The sequence below is a fragment of the Chenopodium album genome, chromosome 4 (genome assembly GCF_948465745.1).
Source record: "Chenopodium album chromosome 4, dcCheAlbu1.1, whole genome shotgun sequence".
NCBI lineage: Eukaryota > Viridiplantae > Streptophyta > Magnoliopsida > Caryophyllales > Amaranthaceae > Chenopodium > Chenopodium album.
In genome coordinates, this window is record NC_137837.1 from 40698928 (window position 1) to 40723553 (window position 24626).

At 34.4% G+C, this 24626-nt stretch overlaps 1 protein-coding gene across 1 annotated transcript; it reads left to right on the forward strand.

Moving 5' to 3' along the window:
• Window positions 1-406: 406 nt before the first annotated feature.
• On the forward strand, window positions 407-24626 carry LOC145626943 (uncharacterized). Its single transcript, XM_081679379.1, has 9 exons — window positions 407-1265; window positions 2958-3087; window positions 3794-4311; window positions 4953-5033; window positions 5182-5280; window positions 7305-7418; window positions 7501-7584; window positions 21059-21130; window positions 23922-24626. The coding sequence occupies exons 1-9, from the start codon at window positions 945-947 to the stop codon at window positions 24192-24194; spliced, it is 1692 nt and encodes a 563-aa protein (XP_081535505.1). The 5' UTR covers window positions 407-944; the 3' UTR covers window positions 24195-24626.

A 24626-nucleotide genomic window follows, 5' to 3' on the forward strand; every position in this document is an offset into this window, starting at 1 on the left:
TCGATTTAACAAAGTTCTTAAATTCAAATTCCTAATAACCTATTTTTGCACAAAAACGTTTAACAACCCATTTTTTGAATCAACAATTTAATAATGACTTCTACCGCTTTTGAAATCGTGAGTAATTTGCTGAAATTATTTTGCTAATTAACACACACATATATTACATTAATACATTAGCAAAACAATCTTATTTACCTATAAAACATTTGAAATAATCTACACATATAGCAACGACTAATTACATATTAATCATTGAGCATATATCACTAAATTAGGGGACTACAGCGCGGGCCAACAACTAGTATGTACATCAGAACGACTCTAACTTTTGGGACACAAACTAGATTACCGATAAAATAAAATAAAACACGATAAAATATAAATAAATTGAGTGGGACCAATGTCACATTGTCACACAATAGTACACTACTATCACATAAACACAAAAACATTACAACCCTAATCCACAAACTAATTATTGAAACTTACTCTCATCCGTAGAAGTCAGACATGTTTGCCATTCTTTTGATTCCTTCTCCTGTCATTTCTTCTTCCACTTGCACTTTTTAAAACTTTATTCAACCAGAACTCCTCTACCTTTATCACGAGCTCTTCCTGAACCAACAACAATGGCGGAAAAAAGGAAATCTCATAAATCATAAAGCTTCTAATTTTGTCTCAACTCTTCCTCTTTAAGAATCAATTAAAGCTATTTTCCCCACCATTATTCCCTTTCTCTCTCCTATTGTCGGTGATTGTTGAAACTTTCTGGATCTCTCACATTATGTGTATTTCTTTAATGGCGTCGAATTGTTGGGATTATCCTACATTTGGGTTGTATTCGGTTTCGGTTTTCGAATTGAGTTCGATTTTCTCATGAACAATGTTTAGTTTAGCTGAATTTTTTATTTAGCCCAGATTTTTGATTTTAGGGTTAGAAAATGGAGGATATTGGGTTGGTTCAGCAAGGTTGGAAATGGGTGCAATCTCAAAAGTATGCATGTTCATTTGTTCGTACAACTGCTTGTTGTATCAGAGATAGGGTTTGGGTCGCCATTGATCGACATTGGCCAATGGTTTGTAATGGTTGCAAGAATTTCTGTAGGTTTGTGGTTTTAGTGTTGGTTTATTGGAAGGATAGCTTTTTAAGGGGTTTTCGATCGTTGATTGGGCTTCAATCCGCGGCATTGCTGGTCATTATGTGGAGTTGTTTTTTGAGCTTGACCTCCATATCTTGTTTGGTTTATATCTTGATTAGTACGGTAAGTTGTGGATTTGATTTATTTTTCGCGGTTTTAAATTACTCCCCTTGACCCCGTATTTAGATAGATATGTTGATCTTATTAGATTCGTTATTAATTATGTGGTGTTTTGAATAGTCTTGATTATGTGATCGGGTTTCACGTTTGTCACTGTGTGTTAGGATATGGTGTAGTGTGTGTTCTGTGGATGTTATGTCTCGAATATTCTTAGTGATTATGTGACCTGTCGCCTTCTAATAGGGTGGTTGATGATGAGAAATGTGAAGTATGAAGAGAATTGATTACTGGGTTGCAAACCTTGTGGCCAATAAATTGCTGATTCTGCCGATGGGCTTTTGGCATTGTTATACTTTATCATACACGCAGTTTCTTCACTTAGAGTGTTTGGTTATGCGAGTATATGACTGGGTTTTACAACAGTTGCTCTAAATTATGCTAGATTCTTGATGGAAAAATTGTGGTGTACAAGTGTACTGTTGTGTGGGTGTTTTGCTTCCTTGAATTGTTTAGTGACGGAGTTGATTTGAACTGTGGGTTTCTAGAAGGCTAGTTGTTAATGAGAAATGATAATTTTTTACTGAATAACACAGACTTGCTTAATCCTTCTTGGCAATGACATGTAAATTGTAAGTAGTGCTTAGAGGCTGCTCACACACTCTCATACTTTATCTTATCTGAGGTGTCTACGTGTAGAGTGTGTTTGGTTTGGACTAAATTATCTTCCTCCATTCAGTTGTAGAGGGGTGGAAATTGTTTCTTGAGGATGGAACTACTTTTCCCAAGGAAAGTTTGTCCACATGTTCCTTTGTATTTGACTGTTTTTTATTGTTTTTGTTATCCTCTCCGTTCTTTTGTCAATCTTCCATTGGATAAAATGTGACATGAATGATGCATCATCTACACCACTTCATATAAAATAATTTCATGCCACTACATATATGTATAAAAAGAAACATGAAATGCATAATACTTTGTGCTTCTTTAGAATCCTTGACGATTCCTCAGTAGAATCATATCACCGTGATAAAGGCACTCTCTCTTTATGCCTTGTACATCAATGCCTGAACAGCTTCCGCTATTAACTTTTTATGGTTAATTCATCATTATGGAACGAGCTGCCACTTTTCTCTGATTACGTAGTAAGAATGTGTAAGGTTTGATTAGTAAAAGATAATTTGAAAGAATGTGGGTAATTTGCTATTGCACCTGTTGTTCAATAGTTCAATTTTCCAAAGTGCAATATATTTATGAGCATCCAAGTTAAAGTTTGCTTCTAATTCCTGGCTTGTCTTAATGAATTTAGAGCTTGACTAAATTTGAGGATTTTCTTTGAGGACTTCCACAGATGACTAGATGTTGAGTTTCCTGTTCTTTGATCTACTTTGATGTACGTAGTGCAAGAATTTGCTGACTTAGGTTTTCGTAAACTACTGTTGCCATGCATATCTTCCTTGCAAAGTACTGAGTGATCACCACATAATTAACTCAGTGGTAATAATCATCATTTGCTCATAACTAAAGAGAATTTCAATGCTAATCAATTCATTTTAAAACACAGCAGGGCTGAAGTGTTACATCTATTTGATTCTTCCTTTTTTTACTTATCACCAACTAAACTTTATGTGTTGTTTAGATTCCTAATTATGCTACCAAATAGCTTTGGACTTATGCACTTGAATTTGAAAATTTCAGGCAGCTGCTGGAGTTGCTGTTCAGTACTTGGGCTACACACCTGGTCTTTTTATTGTAGGGCTGTTTGCCATTTTAATTTTGTGGATGTATGCTAACTTCTGGATCACAGGAATATTGTTCGTGGTAGGAGGTAAAGTTTATTTTCTTACCTGCTAGGTCTTGCTGTCAAAAGAAATAGATAAATATATCTAACTTTAACGATTCATATGCTTGCTTATCTGCCTTATCGTTTTCAAATACTGCTTGTAGAAATTCAATAGCTTATTCAATGTGAATTTAATGAATTAAAAAAAAAAGATAGTCAGGTTTAGTTAGTTAATGGAGTTTTTTTTTTAATATATTTTTTTTTCAAACGGTGAATAAAAGTAAGTGGAGAAGTGTTATTTTTATTTAAGTACTAGATTTTTGGGTCAAATGGGACTTTTATTTGGGGAAGGATGACATTTGTTTCCTTCTGCTGAAACTTACAGTACCTTTGTTTGTTTTTTTAAAGAATAGGCAATTGTAAAAAGTTAGAAAGACGATAAAATAGATAGAGACAGTGATTTTGGATTGACAGCCCTTGCATAAAATGTTTTTGTTAGAATAATATTTTGTATATTATCAGCTCATTGAACATCTAGTACTTCAAAATTTGAATGGTCATGAGATCCTAGATTTTAAACATGATTACTGAAAATTAACATAATGGAAGGTAGGCAACATAGCTGCTGCATCTTTATTTTCTATTTGTAGAATATATAGGGAGGTAGATTCTAGTTCCCAATAGCCTCATTTGCTGTATATATTAATTTTGTGAGCAAACTATAACGCTTTGTAAGTCTTTTGTTATGCAGGTTACTTGTTTTCCCTAAATCATGCACGATTGGTGGTCTTGATGGCAATGCTTTATTCTGTTTACTGTGTGAAAGTACGAATAGGATTGGTTGGCTCTTTCCTTTCAGTTAACCTTGCATTCCTATCAAATGATGCATTCAATTATTTGTTGCAATGGTGTGATACTCTGAACGAGAATACACGCTATGAGGAGCATAAAGCATCAGAAGAATTTACAGAGGATAATTTTTCTGGAGAATGTGAGTATTCTATTCCCTCTGATGAATCTGAAGAACAGCCCTCATTTACTTCAGCTGGCAAAGCATCCAGTAAAGCTGTAAATAGAACAACTTCTAGTACTGCAACTGTCTTGAAAAATCAGAAAGAAGCTTCTCCTAGTCAGGTGATCAAAGAAGACAAATGTTCATTAACTGAAATGAGAAGAATTTTAAGCTGTAATGACCATTATGAAGCATTGGGATTTCCTCGCCACAAGAAAATTGATGCTACTGTACTAAAAAAGGAATATAGGAAAAAGGTACAAAGTAAATCTTAATTTCCTGTTCAGTTTTCAGCTTACCTTTTAATCTCTTTGTAATTTTGATACTAGTGTCGTTAATTAGATAACAAAACCAATTGGCATTTGTCCGACTGCTATCTACTTTTATTCTTGCGTTGCTTTGATTCCCGAACTTCTACAATACAGTCACTTTAGTGATTGTCCAGCCAGATCTGCTGCTGTATACATGTGGCTACCTTCCAGCTAAATGGATTTAATGCAATTAAATGCCAAAGTTGGTTGTCCTTATGCAGTAAGATCAGTAAACTTTTCATGTTGAAGTGCTGAGCAATGGGCTCTTATAAAGTGCCGAATATTTCATGTTATTGATGCATCTTTCTGTTGCAACAATATGCAGAATGGATGTACGTGCTAACAAAAGGATAAATTTGTTTGCACTTTTATCCTTTACATTCATTTTCTTTTGCTGAATCGTCTCTTTTAATCATTGCTTGGAAGTCAGAAACTTTCTAGAATTGGAATTTTTCTGTTGACATAGCGATGTGACGTGTTTGTTTGTTTACCTTATAATAAAGAGAATTATTCTTGCACTTTATCATCTTATCTGTTTCTTTTGATCTGTAATTTCCTCGCATCAATTCATTCTTTCCATTGTACAGGCCATGCTAGTGCATCCCGATAAAAATATGGGAAGTCCACAAGCAAGTGAGTCGTTTAAAAAGCTTCAGTGTGCTTATGAGGTAATGAATATGGTTCTAATGTTTAATTAAACCTTTTATATTTAATCCATTTGCTTTACTCTACCTGTATTATTATAAGTTGTTTTTGATTACCAGGAAGAATTGTTTGTTACTTTGTATCCACAACTTAGTTCATTACTGATTTCAGGTACTTTCGGATTCTACTAAGAGAAGAGATTATGATGAGCAATTGAGGAAGGAGGAATATAAAAATATTTCCCAAAAGTCTCCTAGCACCTCAAATCAGGTATCAATTGGATTAGTCATTGAATTAAAATATTAATATAATCTCTGTAGGAGCATTTCATATGTTGGCAACTAGCTTCTTAGGTATTTTATCATGATCCATGCTAGTGTTTTGTAATCCACATCATACTAAGAATAGGTAGAGTTTCCAAATATGACTATGCAACTATGCTAGCATCAAGCTTAGAAAGAAGTCAAGTATGCACTTGTGAATGACCTTTTTATTTGAACAATTTAAATATACATTTTTCCTATTACTACCTTTGTTAAAATGTATTTGCAACATGTACCATAAATGGAAACTACAATTTATTTGCAACAAATGGTTTCTTTTTTTACTTGTCATTTCTCTCTATCCCTCTCTCCTCATTTATTTCTCTCTCCATATACCACTCAAACAAATTTTACCTAGATATTGATGAAATGTCACATCACTACAAATAAATTGAAACAGAGTTATTATTATTATTATTTTTTTTTTCAATTGGGGTAGGAGTGTTTGTTAACACAACTTTGGACAGTGATTGTGCTTTGGCTAACAGTATTTATGGCAACACAAGGGTCAAATACGTTTGAGGACATTTCTTATCTGAGATTAGGTGAAAGTGAGGGGGAGGGGATTTCCCGCATTGACATTGGAAAACTTTAAAAGTGAGGAAGGGGGTACAATAAGGATGCTCCCTGATCACTGAACATAATGAGCTATTATGCAATGTTTTTGCTTAGCGTATGGTAGGACATGTTTTCTTTTCAAAGCGTGGTCTAAGTTTGAGCAGTTTATAAAAGGCATGCCTTGGTGCAAGGTGGTGGCATGGACCCTGTGGTTATATTTTTTTGGTCTAGGCACACCAAAAGGTGCACTGAGGCGCACAACTTGTTTTCCAGAACTTTTTTTTCTTCACATTTAGTAAGTGTGCTCAACTCAGTGAGGTTAGGCACGCCTAAGGTTTACAGAAATCCTTATCGCCGTGTTGCGCTTTGGAGCTTTTTCATACACTGAATTCCATGAGATAGAGCTAGCTGTGGTAGTTAAAGGTAGGATGTCATTGTGGCCAGCAGTACATGCTGCTTTCAGTTTTGCTAGACGAAAAATTCATACGTCAAAACAATTTCTCGTCTCTTGTTGAAGCTATCATAAATTGATTATTTTTTCCATTTTAGTTATGTGCTGGACACAGCAGCTTTTCATCCTCTTTTTAACACACTTACACTCAAATTACTCTGCTGTTTTTTCCACTATCAATTTTGGACTAGTTTCTCTGACCTTTAATTTGTTGGCTACATACTACATGCACCAAGGTTATACAAGTGGCTAAGTTTAGTTCTTCGGGTTTTTCCTCTTCTTTTATTCGGGCTCTGTTTGCTTTGATGGAAACCTTTCCTAGGAAAATGATTTGGTTTGTTAAGAGGTGCAAGACAAATTTCCAAAAGGTGGAGGGTAGCTCTTCAATGGTGCAAAACATTTACCTTTTGTAAGAAAGGGATGCCACATATTTTTCCCATAGCTAGAATCCCTACTCTTACATCTTCTCTTTCAATCTCTCCTCCCATTCACCATCTACTCTTTCTCTATATCTTTCCTTCTAAAGAACCTGACAATGGAAAATTATTTTATAATTGTGTTTACCCTTGAAAATTGTTTACTATGGGAATTATTTTATTTTTCATCAAACTAAATGGGGCTTGAATGACTGAATAGGGAACTCAATTATGGACACTTACATTGTGGATATCGCTCAACTATATCAGATGACTGAAAAGCATGTCTGCAAGACTTTGTAGTTGGAGTCTGATGCTTTCATCTTTTGGCTCTGTGAGCCTCTCCAAGTCTCCATAATAAGATTTTCCAGCATTATTATAGGTTATTTCTGGTACATGGCATGATGGCATCAATAATCACCATAAGGTGGTTTTAATTTATTATTTTTGGTGGGTGGTGTGCTCACCATTAAAATGAATGCATACTCATCTTTATGAAACAGTATGTGAATATCACATCTGATGATATTTTTGTGCCTTACACAGGAATCACGTGAGTTTTTCACTGAGGAGTCAAGACGGATACAATGCACAAAATGTGGCAATTCACACATATGGGTTTGTACTAATCGGTCTAAGGCCAAGGCACGATGGTGTCAGGTGCGTGTTTGAGGAATTTAGTCTTTATTGGATGCCTGTGTTGCTTCTCTCATCTTTATTTTGTTCATTATTTTCATCCCAGGACTGCGGTCAGTATCATCAAGCTAAGGATGGAGATGGTTGGGTTGAATACAAAGGATCACTTGTCTTCAATGTACCTCAAAAGGTATGTTTGAATTCAAATAACCATGGATAGATGTTCCAAATATCCTAATATGTTGTTTGCCAAGTTAGTTACTTGAAGAAGATTCCATGGTCCTTAATAATTTTTTGTATAACGTATCTTTCTTTTGTGTGATTTGCCTCTCATTTACAATGAAATTGAAGTTCCTATATCCACTAGGTGCCACACCTCACCCACATATAAAATTTAGTTTGGATGCTTGTTGATACTAGCCCAATGTGATTTTGTTCAGGTAATTAGTGTGTAATTAGTCGTAGTGTATTTATTAATGTAAGTTAATTTGCCTATTGATCAGTTTAGTTATAGTATATAATGAGTAGGTATAGAAGTTAGAGTGGGGATTATTAGAAGGCTTGCATAAGGCATATGCGCATGTTAGTAAGTTCATGTGTATTGGTTAATCATGGAGCATTGAGTTGGCTCCAAAAGCAAACTAAAAGAATAGATATTCGACTCCCAACAATAGGAAAATTAGGTGCAGCACAATCTCTAGTACAACTTTGTCTATTAGCTATTAATATATTTACAATGTTGTAATTGCTTTATAATTACTTAATTATTGATCTATGAGGATCAGATTGCATAATTACTACTAAATACTATAATCGGACTCTGGTTCCTCTATAATTTGAGTCTAATCTAAAGGGTGCAGCTATAACGACTCTTCATTGTTCATAGCTTATCTTCTTCTTATGCCCTACTCAGTAGTGCCTCCCGGTAAATTCTGCTCCTCATGATACTGCAACCACAAACAAATACAGCACGATGAATTGGTTGTCAAAGATCAATTTTTAATAGTTCTTGACAATGACCCATACCGAATTATTTGAACCAATCTCAAACAATATCCAAAATTACACGGCTCGAACAAAAATTGACCTAACCTGAGCTAAAAATTAGTAGGTATATCATTGATAACCAATCATAATAATCTACTTATGAAAAATGAATATGACCCGGGCCAAAATTAAACAAGGTGAGTAAATCACCAAAATTTGCCCCAAAACATAGTGCCTACGCTAAATAATCCCTTTTTGAGCATTCTAGTTCTAACAATCATAACTCATGACAATAATGAGGCCATAAAAAACTTTTCTTACAGGAAAAGCAAAGGGATTACCTGCTTTGCTTCCTTTCTTTCTCAATTTCATCCTGTTATAATAAGCAACAATTGTGAGACAAATTATAGGTGGGAACTTTGGTAGTAATAATACGCGCTTGAAGAGAAAAAAAAACGTTGAATTCAACAGGATACTCAAGTTATTAACAGGACCAATCATTCGGAACAAAACCACATTGTTTATAAATCGTGTCAATAGCAAGATTAAATACTTGCTAAAGCTAGGATTTGACAAAAAAAAAGTATAACTGGTATTGCCAAAAAAAATTAGAATGAACATTATTCACAAAACAATTTGACTACCATTAATTATTTATTTATTTTTTTATAGAGCACATATTCACAACCAGAAGTATCTAAATTAAAATTGGGTCGCGCGAGGCATTATGTTTGATGACAAATTGATAATTCACAGCAACTGCTTACATAAACATTATGCTTAATGAGAGTTCTGTAGTCTGTACAGGGTTAGGCTCATCATTAGTGAACAACATAGCATCATAATCTTCCACTAAGATGAGAGCAAAGAATAAAATTGGGTCAAACTTGACACCTTTTCATTGATGTACAAGAAGAATACTCAGAATAGAGAAGTAACGCATGTAAGGATGTTAATTTGAGCATGTAAGGCTTGGCCAATACTCAGCAACGCCTGGACACATAAATTATGGAAGAAATCAGACACAGAGAGATAACGAGCGCAGTGTTCTATGCAATAATATTCTACACTGAAGCTCCTTTAAGAAAACTTATATTTGTGGCCAACTTTCAAAACACAAGTATAAGCATGTACAAACAAGATTGAAGAGTACCTCTTCAGACCTTGACTGAGGCTGTGTTTGGTTGGGAGGAAAATCATTTTTCTGGGTTACCAGTGTTCTCATTTTCTATTGTTTGGTCAGTAATTGGTGAATATACTTTTAATTTCCCTTTTGTATTGCCACATTTTCTACCCTTCACCTTACTTCTGTCATCCTTCCCTCTTCCTTTCCACTCTAACCTTTCTATCAAAGCGCCAAACAAAGGAACACGGAGTTATAAATTGGGGTTTTTCTTTCCATTGAAAATAAAATTTTGTTCAAAAAGCTTTCTTTTAAAACAAATATGGCTGTGAGCCTGTGAGTGCAAAACTAATAAAGATGAGTAACAAGAACAAGAATTAAGGTTGAGTACTCACGTCATCAAAACTGGCGTTCAAAAGGAAAAAAGCTACCTTTGCTCTTCTGAAGGATTCATCAACCATAGGCAGAAGATATATGCTGCCGCAATAGCAGACAGGAGTGAAAGCATATCTAGAAATCCAAAATGTGAGATATCATTTGCGATTATTGGCTATGCCTAACATCATAAACTCAGCCAAACTGGCACGGAGACCTCTGTCGTCCTAATAAGATTAGCTTTTGATGATGGGATTCCAGTTTGAAGAATCTGCTGGCCAATTACATCATATGACATGTGTCCTAGCCTTGATAAAACCTGCATATCAAAGCAGAATGGGAGATAGAGAGAGAAAACATGACAACTAATAACAGGTGTGTGTATCAAACAATCTGCAACAATAAATGAAACCCTTCATCATCACCATAAGAAACATCTTTAAAAAAAGGGACAATATATGTAGAAGACTACCACAATTTACTAACAATTGTGTCAAATTCATTGGTAAGACGAGCATTTCATCAATCAAACCAAGGTAGATTGAGTTGTAAGATATAATTATGATTAGGAACAAGAAGAATAAGATGGGTGTCTGCTGAGAAAGATTTCCACTCCAGTAAACTGCAACTGCTAGAGCAAGAAGTGATGCCTTGAAAATTAACCTAACAGCCCCAGCCTGCAACATTTTATTTTATTTTATTTTATTTTTATTTTTATTTTATTTTATTTTATTTTTTTTGAGAAAATATCTCAATATGATTTTAAATAAATGAGAGAAAATTTACAACAGCAGCAACCTTTAAGATACCAAGCTCTTCGATGAGTTTAGCAGATGCAAATGTTGCTGCAACACCCATTAAAGCACATAATCCACTAAAAGCACCAATTATGGAGGAGTTAAAACCTGTCAAATACTCCAAAGTTATACGTTAGACATATACTTTTAATATAAAGATATAAATACTTGTGCATGCATGGGCAATGATGCAATGGAAGCAGGTAATCACACATAAAACAGTTCTACCTCCAAAGACTAAATGCAAATGACCAGGTTGTCACTTTTTACAGCTATAGGCCTATAACTATAACAATTTTGATGATTGATATTGACAAAAACTAATAAATCTCATACTAATAGTAATAGAAACAATTTCATTAATATTCTGTGCATGTCTTTGTATCTTCTTACAAGTGGAAGATTATTTTTTTTATCACAAGCACTGACCTTCATATATATTTGGTGACGGGTAATTTTAAGACCTTTGCTACTTATCGTGTGAGTATGATTAGTGTCGAATCCATAAAACTGATTTTGAGAAAGTTATATGTTACTACCACTTTCATCTAACAAACAGAGAACACATATACACTCCATATCACTTGCTCTCCCTACCAGCTTTACTTCTCTTTCCCCCTTACTCTTTCTATCACTTAAGTCTTTATGGTGTTGCAAATTTTAAGTCTTTAAATACTTTTGTTTATTGCTTCCTGGTTATACAATTGACCTCCTGAAGTGCTCCTTATCTCTTTGTCTTCTTTCTCTCACATTGTCACTGTCACATATTGGGCCCTATCTCCCTCTACTACTTTTGTTCCCTCATCATTAGCTCCTCCCTTACCTCCTCTTGCTTCCTATTCTTCTCTCTTTTTTCACTCTTCTATTGTGGTCTTGATAATTGAGTTCGTCCTAATTGCTCCCTCACCCTTTCTCACACCTTTTTTTCATCCCTCCTCTCATTTATCTTATATGTCGTGGTTATTAAAGTTCGTTCTAATTGCTCCCTCATCCTTCCTCATCGCTCCTCTTCTTTATCTTATATTGTTATTAAGATGTTCACTTTTATAATTTATATTTTTGTCATGTCATTAAAAAGATATTATATTGTATAACAGTCTCCTAAAAAAGCTGTAATTGTCACGACTTTTCTCTGCCTAGTATCCTTAGACGACCTCGATCTTTCTTTAACATCTTATCCATCACATAGTCACCTTTTTTTTTGCTCTCTTCCTTATTCCTTTCTCATTCTCTCCCTAACCTGTTTCTCTTGATCCTTATTCTTCTCTCCCCCCCACCCTCTTGCCCGCTCTCTATCTCTGTCACACTCTTAAATGATTTTAACATTTTTTTTTTTGTAATCATAGTCCTACGCCCATATCACTTGATTTTGAGAAAGTTATATGTTACTACCATTTTCATTTAACACACAGAGAACACATATACACTTCCTCTCCCTACCAGGTTTACTTCTCTTTCCCCCTACTCTTTCTATCACTCAAGTCTTTATGGTGTTGCAAATTTTAAGTCTTTTAATACTTTTGTATATTGCTTCTTGGTTATATAATTGACCTCCTCAAGTGCTCCTTATCTCTTTGTCTTCTTTCTCTCACATTGTCACCGTCACATATTGAGACCTATCTCCCTCTACTCCTTTTGTTCCCTCATCATCAGCTCCTCCCTTACCTTCGCTTGCTTCCCTATTCTTCTCTCTTTTTTCACTCTTCTATTGTGGTCTTGATAATTCAGTTTGTCCTAATTGCTCCCTCACCTTTTCTCGCACCTTTTTTTTTTCATCCCTCCTCTCATTTATCTTATATGTCATGGTTATTAAAGTTCGTCCTAATTGCTCCCTCATCCTTCCTCATCGCTCTCCTTATTTATCTTATATGGTTATTAAGATATTCACTTTTATAATTTATATTTTTGTCATGTCATTAAAAAGATATTATATTGTATAACAGTCTCTTAAAAAAGCTGTAATTGTCACGACTTTTCTCTGCCTAGTATCCTTGACGACCTCGATCTTTCTTTAACATCTTAGCCATCACAGTCACCTTTTTTTTTTGCCCTCTTCCTTATTCCTTTCTCATTCTCTCCCTATCCTGTTTCTCTTGATTCTTCTCTCCTCCCCTCTCTCGCCCGCTCTCTATCTCTGTCACACTCTTAAATGGTTTGAACATTTTTTTTGTAATCATAGTCCTACGCCCCCCCCCCCCCCCCCAATGAAATGAAAACCCCTTGTATGGCATGGAAATTGAGCTAAATTTACATTGAATACTAATTGCACCGGTTCATGGAGAAAATTTCAGTCTAAGTGCATAAATAAACAATACTCGTACTATTTAATAGTTTTAACATTTTTAGTAATCGTAGTCCATCGTCCCACACCCCTCTATGAAATGGAAACCCCTTGAATGGAAATTGAGCTGAATTCACATTAAATATTAAATGCATCGGTTCAGGGAAAAAATTTCAGTCTAAGTGCATGAATTAACAATACCCAAATCCCAAAATTCAAAGTCACCAAAATAAATACCAAAAAAAACATGAATAATGGACTAAACATAAATAAACAAAGTAAGATACCTCTCAAAGAATTCAAGGATACCGAAAACTGAAGGCCTGAAGAACAGGAAACTCGCCTAATGCTGCTCTTTCTCTGGCTGTTAGCCTTTTCACTTCAGCTCCGAACCTTTTCACCTCAGTAGTTTCCATTTACTTCCCTGGTTATTCTTTCACGAACAAAGCAAAAATCATCTGAAAAAACAATCATAATTGGATTTTTACATGAAAATAATTCCCGCTCAAAATAAGTGACCTTTGTATAATCAAATACTCCCTCCGTCCCCAAATGATAGTCCCTTATGGGAAAAAATCACGGGAATTAAGAAACTTAAATAAAAGTAGTAAAATTACATTGAAAAGATAAATTTACATTGAGTATGTAAAATAGAAGAGAAAGTAATAAAAGTATATTAAAAAACAAAATTTACATGGGAAAGTTAAATTTGCACAAATATTATCGTAATTGGAGGGAATTTTCATAAAAAATTGATATTAATGGTACTTGAAAAAAGCAAATGAGACTATCAATTTGGGACTAAAAATATGCCATAAGGGACTATCATTTGGGGACCGAGGCAGTACAATATTATAATCAATATAATAAAAAAAATTGAATTGATTAACCCAATATTATATGTTGCATGACCTTTGTTCATTTCAACTCTCTTTTCATCCCTCAAATATTATCAGCTCCTTGACATAACCCGATATTTACACTTTATAACACGTTTCTATTTTAAGTATAGTTTATTTTTCAAACCCATATTTTTATTGTTTCAAGAAACTCATAACACAATTATTTCAATATCAGGCTCCTAAAACCACAATAAATTCTTCTTGCTTAAGAATAGTAACATAAAAAAATCTTAACAAAAATTGTTCATTATAATTTTTCATAGCTTCAAGAATTAAAACCAATAATCTAAGCATATGCAAAGAAAAATGCTGAGTTCATGGTAATTTGATCAAACCTGACCAATATATGATGACAAATAGTGGATCTTCTCTTGGTCATATAATTTCAAAAGATCTTCCAGTTCCATATCAAACAGTAATTTCAAGTTTTTCTTTTTCTTTATGACTGGCTTCTAGAACCAGTGAGGACTCAAGATAACTGCTCTTTTTAAAAACGTCATTATTTCCTACAATGCCTAAATGTTGCCTGTACTTGGATGGATCTAAACCATTTCTTCTCAACCATGACTCAAACGCTAAGAACTTCCACTTTGCTGCCAGGTTTCAGTATGGCAAAAATCCTATTAACGACCCATAGGATACCTGAAAGAGGAGCCAATACATGTAAGATAAAAACAAATATAGAAAACAAGGAAGAACGAATTTGTAAGCTTCAGTCAAATCCGTACCACAAATCCTCTTATACTGCAATTAATTAATTCCACATCCAACTTATCTCAAAGATTAAAGTGATGCTCCAATTGTGTCCAAGCAGTCTCTTCAGTTGCCTACGAGAGCATAGAGGATCAGATCTACCCCCATTAATAGTGGTTAAAACCAGTGGAACATAAGAAATCTAACTTCAGAGGCTGTGGCTGAGAAAATTTTTCCTGGACACCTTTACGATCGAACCTTTCGGGATATGCATGAACCGTACTCTCTTGAATTGGGTAGGATGATGTTTCTTTTACAGATGGGTCTAATCTATTATTTAAAACCCTATTAGCATACTAAACTTGTTAAGGTTAAGAAACATGTGGAAAGAAACCAAAATTTTATACCTTTTTGGTTTTCCCCGGAGAGCAGAATCAACAAAGAACTGAGAGGCAGTCTCTGTTACACCTGAGGAAATACACACCCCGTCTCCATTCCCTGAATTCCCACCATCAGTCTGCTCAAGCTTTTGAATTCCTTGGAAATAAATACTTACAAGCATTAATAGCTAGTCTTCTGCAAATACCTTCAGCCTAGAATAGAATGCAAAATCAAAGGAAATGCATTATGTACCTGCCGGGGAGATCTGTCCTGTCCATCTTGCTTTGAAATCAATTTGCCTCCAAATTCTAGAAACATTTCAGAATAATCCTCTAGCATGTCATCCATTCCATTAGGCATAGAATTGCTTCCAATCCCTTCAGTACCCGGGCACCATGGCTTGGGGTTTCTCCAACAGCATTTCTTCACCAAACCCAGTCAAGCTTTGACCTTCACGATCCATATTAGACTCAAATTTGTTTGCTGGTTTGTTCAGTAGTCAACCGTACACTGATCCATCTCTTGAACCATTTTCATTTGTACCGCCGTCCTCATTCACTTCACTCATGTTAGGCTTCTTTAACAATGTCATCCCACTTTAACTCTCCCTCACTGGTTCTGTCCTCATCGACAATGTCAAATTCGGCTTAATCTTCAACCTCGATGAATTATACAGAACCCTAAATAAACTAAACTGACAATATAAATTGTTGGTCGAATCTCCAAAACCAACATAATTTAGTCTAATTCAATGTAATTCTTCCCCAAACTAACAAAAAATGTGGAAATTTTTCACATTGAGCTATAATACATCAAAATCTAGATTCAATGGAGCTATAAACAATCCATGTAAAGAGATGATCAAGAATTTAGCTGCTATCTTCCCAAAAATTTAAGAAATCAATGACAATATAACAACAATAATCATGAAATCAAATTATACCATATTCCAATTAATTAAACTAAAATAAAACTAAACAATCAATTTAATTACAAAAAATATAGAAAATCTCACCCATAATAATAAGGTAAATTAAAGAGAAGGGTTTCAACAACATAAAAAACCCAAGCATCCTTTTAATTGCCGGAAACATTAGCGGACCTCGCTGATTCCAACTCATCTACGGCGACAACTTCCGAGTTCGACAAGTAATGGTCACTGGTTAATAAAAGCATCGGGTTGGAATGGTGTCCCAAATTCCGGCATCGTCTGTTGTAACGGAAAACCGACATCTTTCGCAGAATAGTTGGTCACATACAAATTTTGAGTTTCGAGCCTCGAAAGATCTGATTAACAAAGCTGCAACATAATTCAATTAATTTGATATTTTAGATTGATAATGGAAAAGAGATTCGGATGAACAAATGAAAATCCAACAATTCAATTTATTGGATATTTTAGATTGAGGAAAAACTTACAAAAGAATTGAAGCCATACAAATTGGTATTTCGAGGAGTAAATTAGTGGAAGGCATGATTGATTGATTGCTTGCTTTGCTTTGATTCGATTAAAGAAGGTCTAGAGCGGTTGAAGAAGAACTCATCAATTGAGGAGAGAGAAAGTGAATGAAGAGAGCAAACACATGGACACCATTACATGGACACAAGTATGATATCTATATCTATCTATACTCTATACTTAGTATTTAAAAACTATAACCAAGGAAAACACATGTCTCCATCCTATTACACTTCAATATATTTTTCTCTAATCCAAATGCCACATGTCTTCTTACATTATTAATTAATTTTTTATTACACTATATTTCTTTAATTCTTTCATTAAACTTATATGCTTCATCTTCCATGTACATTTCATCTTCATCTCCCCTCTTCGATTCAACCTTTTGCTTTTCTCTCTTTAATTTAAATCCCTCCACCCTTTTCTCTCTTTAATTTTAACCCCTCCCTTATTTAATCCCCATTTCAATTACAATTCCAAAAATTAAATTTCTTTAATCATATTTTTGAACACACATATAACCATAGTGGCTTATTGATATTTCCTAATTCATCTTTCAATGTAATTTTTTATGAATAATCCGTGCATTGTACGGGTCAGAAGACTTGTTTTTCAATTCAAACACGTCCCTATATATTTCTAACTGAAACCCGACCTTCGCCAGTCAATCTCCTTGATAAGCGAAATAAAAACAATCAAGATTTGCGACTGTATATATACTTGTAATGTCCAATTAAATCTGTGATTGTTATTGTTAATTTGTTATAGTAAATTTTTATACTTAATTAACGAATTTCTCATTTTCTTCCTTTGAACGTGATCAAATAGCCAATGATCACTATATTTAATCATTGAAAATTTGCAAAAGAATGATTACAACAAATACCTATTGGATCACTTTAACCAAATTTTAAGTTGCACTTAGAAAAAGATAAGGGTTTTTCTACTTGGTACCCCTGAGTTCTTGCTAATTCTACGTTGTGCCCTTCTAAATCAGGAATTCTATACGGTGCCCATGAGTTTAGTCGTAGTTGTAAATTGTACCCTTAATTTTAACAATTTAAAAACATAAGTTAACACATGGTTAAATATTAACCACACTCCCTATAATACAGCTCCTCAACCTTAGTTTGAGAATTAATTCTAACAACTCATCAACATAATAATACTCATTATTAATTAAAGCCATATCCAATACCAATTTTAGCACTGGTGAATTTTGTTGGCTCAACTTTATAAGCTCACTTCTTACACATTCCATGAATTTGTCCCTTATTTAATAGATTTAGGTTCTCTCCCACTTTCTGCAGTAAATAAGTTTGCAATGCAAACGAATTATGATCCAAATATAAAGGGAACCAAATCTTATAGTAGTATGAAGTGCATACTCTTTTCCAGAACTTGGACAAAATGGAAGTTCTTACTGCATCTTTTATGGGAAGAAATGACACTATGTAGTGCATGTTATTGTCTCGTAATTGCGAAATCCGGTTCATTTGCACTATGTTGTTAAGAGTGTTGCCCACTGCAACTTCAAATCCAATTTATTATAGGGAGTGTGGTTATTATATAACCGTGCTTTAGCTAATATTTCTAATGCTGAAATTAAGGGTACAATTTACAAAAATGATTGAACTCATGGGCACCGTATAGAATATTTTATTTAGAAGGGCACAACGTAGAATTGGTAATAACTCAGGGGTACCACGTAGAAAAACCCAAAAGATAAATAGAATAATTATAAATAAATAAATATGCATCTAAACTCGATTTCTTTTATATATCTGGTTAATCTTATGAAGCAAAGAATATATTCGAAAAATAACCCTAGAAATCAAAATTGTAGAAAATAAACCAAATACAAAGAATTTCATGGATTTGATCGCTCAGTCATATACTAATTGATTAAATAAACCTAATATGGACGAAATGAAATCAAATTCAAGCCACATTTCATCAATTTAATAGATTGAAATCGAAGAAGTAACAGTGGAAATTCAATCACCCACATCACAAAAAGATTCAAACAAACCAAATTCAATAATTTCACAATCAAATTAATATGAAAAACAAAGATGAAAAGAGAAACCTCCAGAATTCTTCAACAGTAGAGAAAGTGTAAATGGGTCGAATAGAGCTACACCCAAGCAGCTTGTTTCGAGTTAGCAGTAACCAAAAACTCATTTTAATTAACTGTAAAGGAAATGACGTAGCTAAGAAAGAGCTCCATTGGAGGATTCACAATGTGCATTTCAATCGAAGGGAGAGCTATAAAAAATGTGAGGATAGAAGCAAAAGCAGGAAGGAGTGAAATGGGGAACTGGACAGCAGAGCAAGAGTGAAAACTAAAAAGACAAATATACCCTGGAAAATCGGAGAACTTTGTTCAAGGAGAAGAGGGCAAATAGGGAAATCCACTATTGGTAATGAACAGTAAAATGTGATACAGTAAGGGTGCTTGGGGCTTTTATTAAGGTTAAAGATTTGGCTTTATTGATATTTGGCTTACTTTTCCGGTCATTGCATTGACCTTCAAATCCAACAGAAATAATTCCAGGGGACAAAGTCATTGGCTAACATTTGTTTTCTCTTTTAATTACCAAAATACAGTGAAGAAGCTGCTATACAGCTCACCTGACCATTTTTTTCCATTCATCCAAGGGTTTTACTTAGAATTCTGGCAGAGCTATTTGAATTGTAGTTACTCCTCTAGTCCAATGTTGCAAGAACAAAAACAAGCCCACAAAACTGTAACATTACCCAAAATATGATTGGTAGATGTAAGATTTTCACCTGGTTTTACAGGAATCTCTTCACCTTTCCACCTCTGTTTATCCTCCAACAAGCTTCATTCACTTGTAAATTGTTATTGGAGTAGAATTAAAATGTTTCACTCACTAAAAGCATAGGAATGATGTTTATATTCACTCTCTAAATGAAAAGTGACAAAAGAATTGCAAAACTTTGTTGGGGAATTTTTCTTGTTATTTAAGTAAAAACCACCATTTTATCAAAAGCACAATTGCACAAAGCTATCATTTGAATAGCTGAAACTTAAAAAGTGTGTAAGACTTTACATTGTCCCGCTGATCTGTGGGCTCAGAAAGAGTAGGAGAACTAAATAAAGTCTTAAACCTTTAAGAATAAAACTGCAGAGAATTTAAGTACAAAGCAACCAAACTCAGTAATAGTGTACCATCAATCAACATTATCCAAGAAGGATAAAAAGAAGCCTGGAAATGCACAATACTCTTATTAGTGTAATCGCATCATATCTTGTTATGGCATTACTGATGTTATATGGCTACCAACTCCAATATAGACGTACACAAAATTAAATGATTGATGATTAAAGGATATTTGAATTCATATCTCTAATCATGGGTGTATGCTGAACGTAATCGCCTAACAAGGAATGGGCAAATATGCATGGTGATAGAACCTAAGAAATATTGCATTTTAGGAATTAATTTAGTATAACAATATCAATTAGTGTCTGCTGTCTGGTGACTAAATCAGTTAAATGCAGCCATCATTGACCCAGAGGGATTACTTACTGGGTCTTGAGCTTATTACATTTTATAGTTGGCATTTTTTGACATTTTGTTTTATTTATTTATTTATTTTTTTTTCAAGAAATTGTTGCCCATTCTTAATTCATTGCTTTCCAGATAGATGTGGCGGAGCTTGAAATATAATAATTGTCTGTAATGGAAAGAAAGATAAGTTGGAAAAAACATTCTAAAGCTATTTTGGATTGTTCTCGGCAGTTTCAATTTTGTATCCAGCCACCCATAATCTATGAAGAGAAAGGATGTTAACGGGTATAATAAACAATCTATGCTTATGTATGAGAAAAGATGAATTATAATATTGAAAACCATAATATATAAAAATAAATTAAAAGCCATCAGTACTAAAGTGTTTTAAGTCCTGTAAGGGGTCTGAAAACCAAGCTTTTGAACAATGAACTTGTACTTCCTCGGATGAAAATAGTAAAGATATGATTATCTTTTTTTTTTTCTTTATTATTATTATTGTTATTGTTATTGTTATTATTGTTATTGTTATTGTTATTATTGTTATTATTGTTATTATTGTTATTATTATTATTATTGTTATTATTTTTGGTGGTGGGATTTTCTAAGTAAGTGAGTAATAATATTATTTAGTGGATGTAATGTTTTTATATCATATTCACCAAGTCAAGCGAAAAATGGGGAGTTTTTGTGGGACAAACAATAAGAGAGATGACTAGATGAGAAGTTTTTTGTGAGTCGGAGGAAGACCTTTTTACCTTAAGATTAGTCTTTGTTTTATCATCTTTCTGGTTATTAAATTGAGGGGATGTTGGTTAGATATATGAATAAACTCGGGGTGAGTAGGTAACTGATAACAATAAGGCTACTGTTGCATACATACATACTTTTTATGAGTCTGGTGTCCTGTATTCTGCTCTGTAAATCACAAGCATTTCCTTAAAATGTTTTAACATTCATTATGACTAATCATGTTACTGGCCGTATATTTGTCTGGTCACATTGTATTTGTCTATTTATTTATTTATATTATTTGGTACATGTAAATTTGCAATTTTGTGAGTATGTGTTTGATGTTTGTGTCGTTAATTGTATTTGCTGACAACTATTTTATCTGCTGACAGATGGAAATTCCTCGTGCCTTTGTTTGTGCTGAAAGTAAGATATTTGATGTTTCAGAATGGGCTATCTGTCAGGTATATTTACCCACTTTACATTTGTACCCTTTTTTATGCAGCTAGTTATGAAGTTTACATTACTAGGTTTTATTTTGGAGGCTGCTCTTACATCCAATTTATCTGCTGTTAAATCTTTCTCAAGGCTGCTTTATTGCACAACTTTTTTCTGCTTTTAGTTTGGAGGAAGCAGCATTTCAATATTTACTGTTAAAAAAGTATAACCCCTGTTCGCGGACCTAATAAATGAGCAGAATCATCATAGGACTCGGTTTGTATCATCATCCATTACTATTAAGTATAAACCATATTAGGTAAGTAGTCTAAGCTATTGATTTTGCATCACTGATATAAGTTAAAGATACAATTATGGTTGTGTATTACAACCATATCACATATCTGAGGGTTGTAGTATTCCATGATGATTTACTAATTTCCCTTATATCTGAAGATTAACTAGTAATTAAGCTCTTGAGAAGCCTGCTATAGTTCATCCGGATGGCAGTTGCTTTGAGTGTGCTACATTATTGAGGAGATGACATTTAGCAGACAGGCCTTCAGTTTATTTATTATTTTTTCCCCCTTAATGAGTTGCTATATGCAGCATTATGGAGGGATTGGCCTTCATTGACACACAATCAGTTTTCCCCGCCATTTCATAACAAATTTAGTATCTTCATTTAAGCAAAAGATTTACTTGAATTTGCTAGGTGACAAGTTAAATCCATCAATTGGTATTAATTGTAAATCAATGACGATGATTCAGATTAAGGATTTAAGCTAGTTGGGCCATCCAGCCTATGTCTTTATGAAGTGATGCGGCTGTTGTCCTTGTGGATTTCCTTTCTCTTCACCGGTTCCATTTTGAGTTATCGAGATGACTAAGGGATATAAAGTCTAGTTTAAAACAGTGTCTTTCATGAATAAGGATGTAAATTAACGCTACTAGGCAGTGGTTTATTGCTACATATCTTTTTACTGACTAACTGAACATATTTCCCTTTTTTTATTTTAAAATGGAAATAAATAATCCCACCTTTGCGTGGTCTGACAATAACAATCCCACCTTTTGATTATTACGAGGCAATCCCACCTTGGTATGTGATTTTCTTTTAATAGACCTTTTGACCTACAACCTGTTAAACAAGTTAATTTTTTTTTTTAGTTTTTTAAAGTCATCAACCACCAGCCACCGCCCACCGTGAATTTCTAACACTTACCCTAGCCCCACCAAAAACCAGACGACCGCAACCCTAAACCCCAGAAAACTGCCGGCCGGAACCCTCAAATACCAAAATCATCTTTGCCGACCAAAAGCCACCCCCGAAACCACCCTGGGCCCAAATCCCACCCCCGGAATCACCTTAACCACAACAGCCACCACCCTAAAAACCCCACCTAGCCGCCGAAAAACCTCCGAAACCTACCTCTCAGCCCCGGAAAACCCCCGAAACCTACCTCTCAGCCCCGGAAAACCCCACCCAACCTCCCTAATCATCCCGAATGTCCCCATCTAAGCCCGAATAAGCCGCTTAAAACACCCTAAAAACCCGACCCTACTGCGCAATTTCCACCGTTTACATGATGGGTAGGTGTCGACCAGCCGTTTCGGAGGTAAAGGAGGGCGGCCGGCCGGTGTTTGATGGTAGCTAGGGTAGGGGCTGGAGTTCACGGTGGCTAGGGTTTTTAGTTGGTGGCAGGGGTTTTTTTCTTTTTTTTAAAAAAAAAATTTTGTTTTCTGTATTTTTGTTTTATTTATTGTTTTTATTTTTTTTAATTTTTTTTTTTAATTTTTTTTTTATCTTATCATTCAAAAAATAAAATGAACCTATTAAAAATTGATAACCTACAAAAATAAGTCACCAAGAGGTTAAGGTCTATTAGAAGAAGATCACATACCAAGGTGGGATTGCCTCGTAATAATCAAAAGGTGGGATTGTTAATGTCAGACCACGCAAAGGTGGGATTATTTATTTCCATTTTCCCTTTATTTTATGTATAATTATTTGATTAGAATCATGATTTTATTCAACATGTTTTAGTTTTGATATTATAGCCTTTGACTTTCTGATTTCCTCCAAAATATTGCTTTTTTTCTTTTATCAAATTTTGCATCATTGATGCAAGAGATAATATTTAACAGACAAATTGAAGGACTTTTGTCAAGTAAATAGATCCTTCAGTTTTTCAGAAAACAAGAGTAAAGATTACTCTGCAGTCTATCTGGTATCTATCAGTCTATCACATTTGGTATTTGCTTTTACTTTTGGTTTTGCTTAAACTTTACATAACTGCTATTGAAAATGAATCATAAATAAATTAATATCCAGTTTCTGAATATGTAAATTAGGTACTACCTTTGTTCACATTTTTTGCAACTTTGAAAGGTGCACGGGCTTCTTGGCAAAATTTGTTTGTGAGTGTAAGACAAAGAGAAAAATAGGAATGCATGTGACAAAAGGCAAAATTTGTTTGAGTGTAATATTTAACAGACGAATTGAAGGACTCTTGTCAAGTAAATAGATCCTTTGCACTTACCAAACTGTCGGGTTATATGGCTCTAGCAGAAGTTAGAAACTGTGAGTAAAAGCCATTGATATATGTGATCCGTTTCTCTGGTAGTGGTGCACCTGTCATTTGGATCTGGTACAGTGAAACAAATAGATGCTGCTAATTTGTCCTTGAATTGCTTGTCATCTGTTTAAATTCATGATAGGAGTATTGCTGATTGTAATTTCATAACCAAGTCCAATTAGATGTGGTAGTGAAGTCGATTAATGTGGTCATTCTCTAACCGATAGAAGTTTTTCAGGGAATGGCTTGTAGACCCAATACCCATCGACCGAGTTTCCATGTAAACATGGTTGGTTTGGAGAAGACAACTCGTTCAAACTCGAGTAGATTCCCATGGGGTTTGGATGCAGAAATGATGGATGAAGATGAAGAAGAGTTTGATCTGTGGCTTCAACAGGCTCTGGCATCTGGTCTTTTTTGTGAGACTTCAAAACGGCGAAAGACCTGGAGTCCATTCAAATTAAACCAAAAAAAAAAGCAATGGCGAAGATCATCTTCAGGATTGACTTAAAACGTGGAATCATAATTTGATTTCCGTTTAGATAATCCTGCTCGTTAATCAAAGAAATGATTGATTATAAAATTGGGTAATTGTCACAAGATGGTGGCTGTTCCTTGACCTCTGCAACGTATGATTCGAAGAGGATGACTTCGATGGGGGGTAGCTGTACCGAGAAAGTGAAATATGAGTCCCAGTATCAGTTTGACGTTCCCAAATTGTAAATATGAATGTAAATGCAACTTTGTATTTCTTAGCAAATATCAATTTTGTTGCATTTCGGGACGGTCCATGATAAACCCCTTGAGAGCAGTATGTGGTACGCAAATGCTAGGATGTGCCCACTGTACATTATTAAAATTGTAAAAGATGATGTACTGTTTGGTTGTAATAAATAAAAAAAGGAAAAAGAAAAAAAAACATTTTTCAGAAAACAAGAGTAAA

Excerpts from the sequence above, each read along its gene's own strand:
- LOC145626943 (XM_081679379.1), top strand. The coding sequence starts at position 945 with ATGGAGGATATTGGGTTGGTTCAGCAAGGTTGGAAATGGGTGCAATCT. Across the intron at positions 5,281-7,304 it reads CTCCTAGCACCTCAAATCAG|GAATCACGTGAGTTTTTCAC; the intron begins GTATCAATTGGA and ends TGCCTTACACAG. Across the intron at positions 7,419-7,500 it reads CCAAGGCACGATGGTGTCAG|GACTGCGGTCAGTATCATCA; the intron begins GTGCGTGTTTGA and ends TTTTCATCCCAG.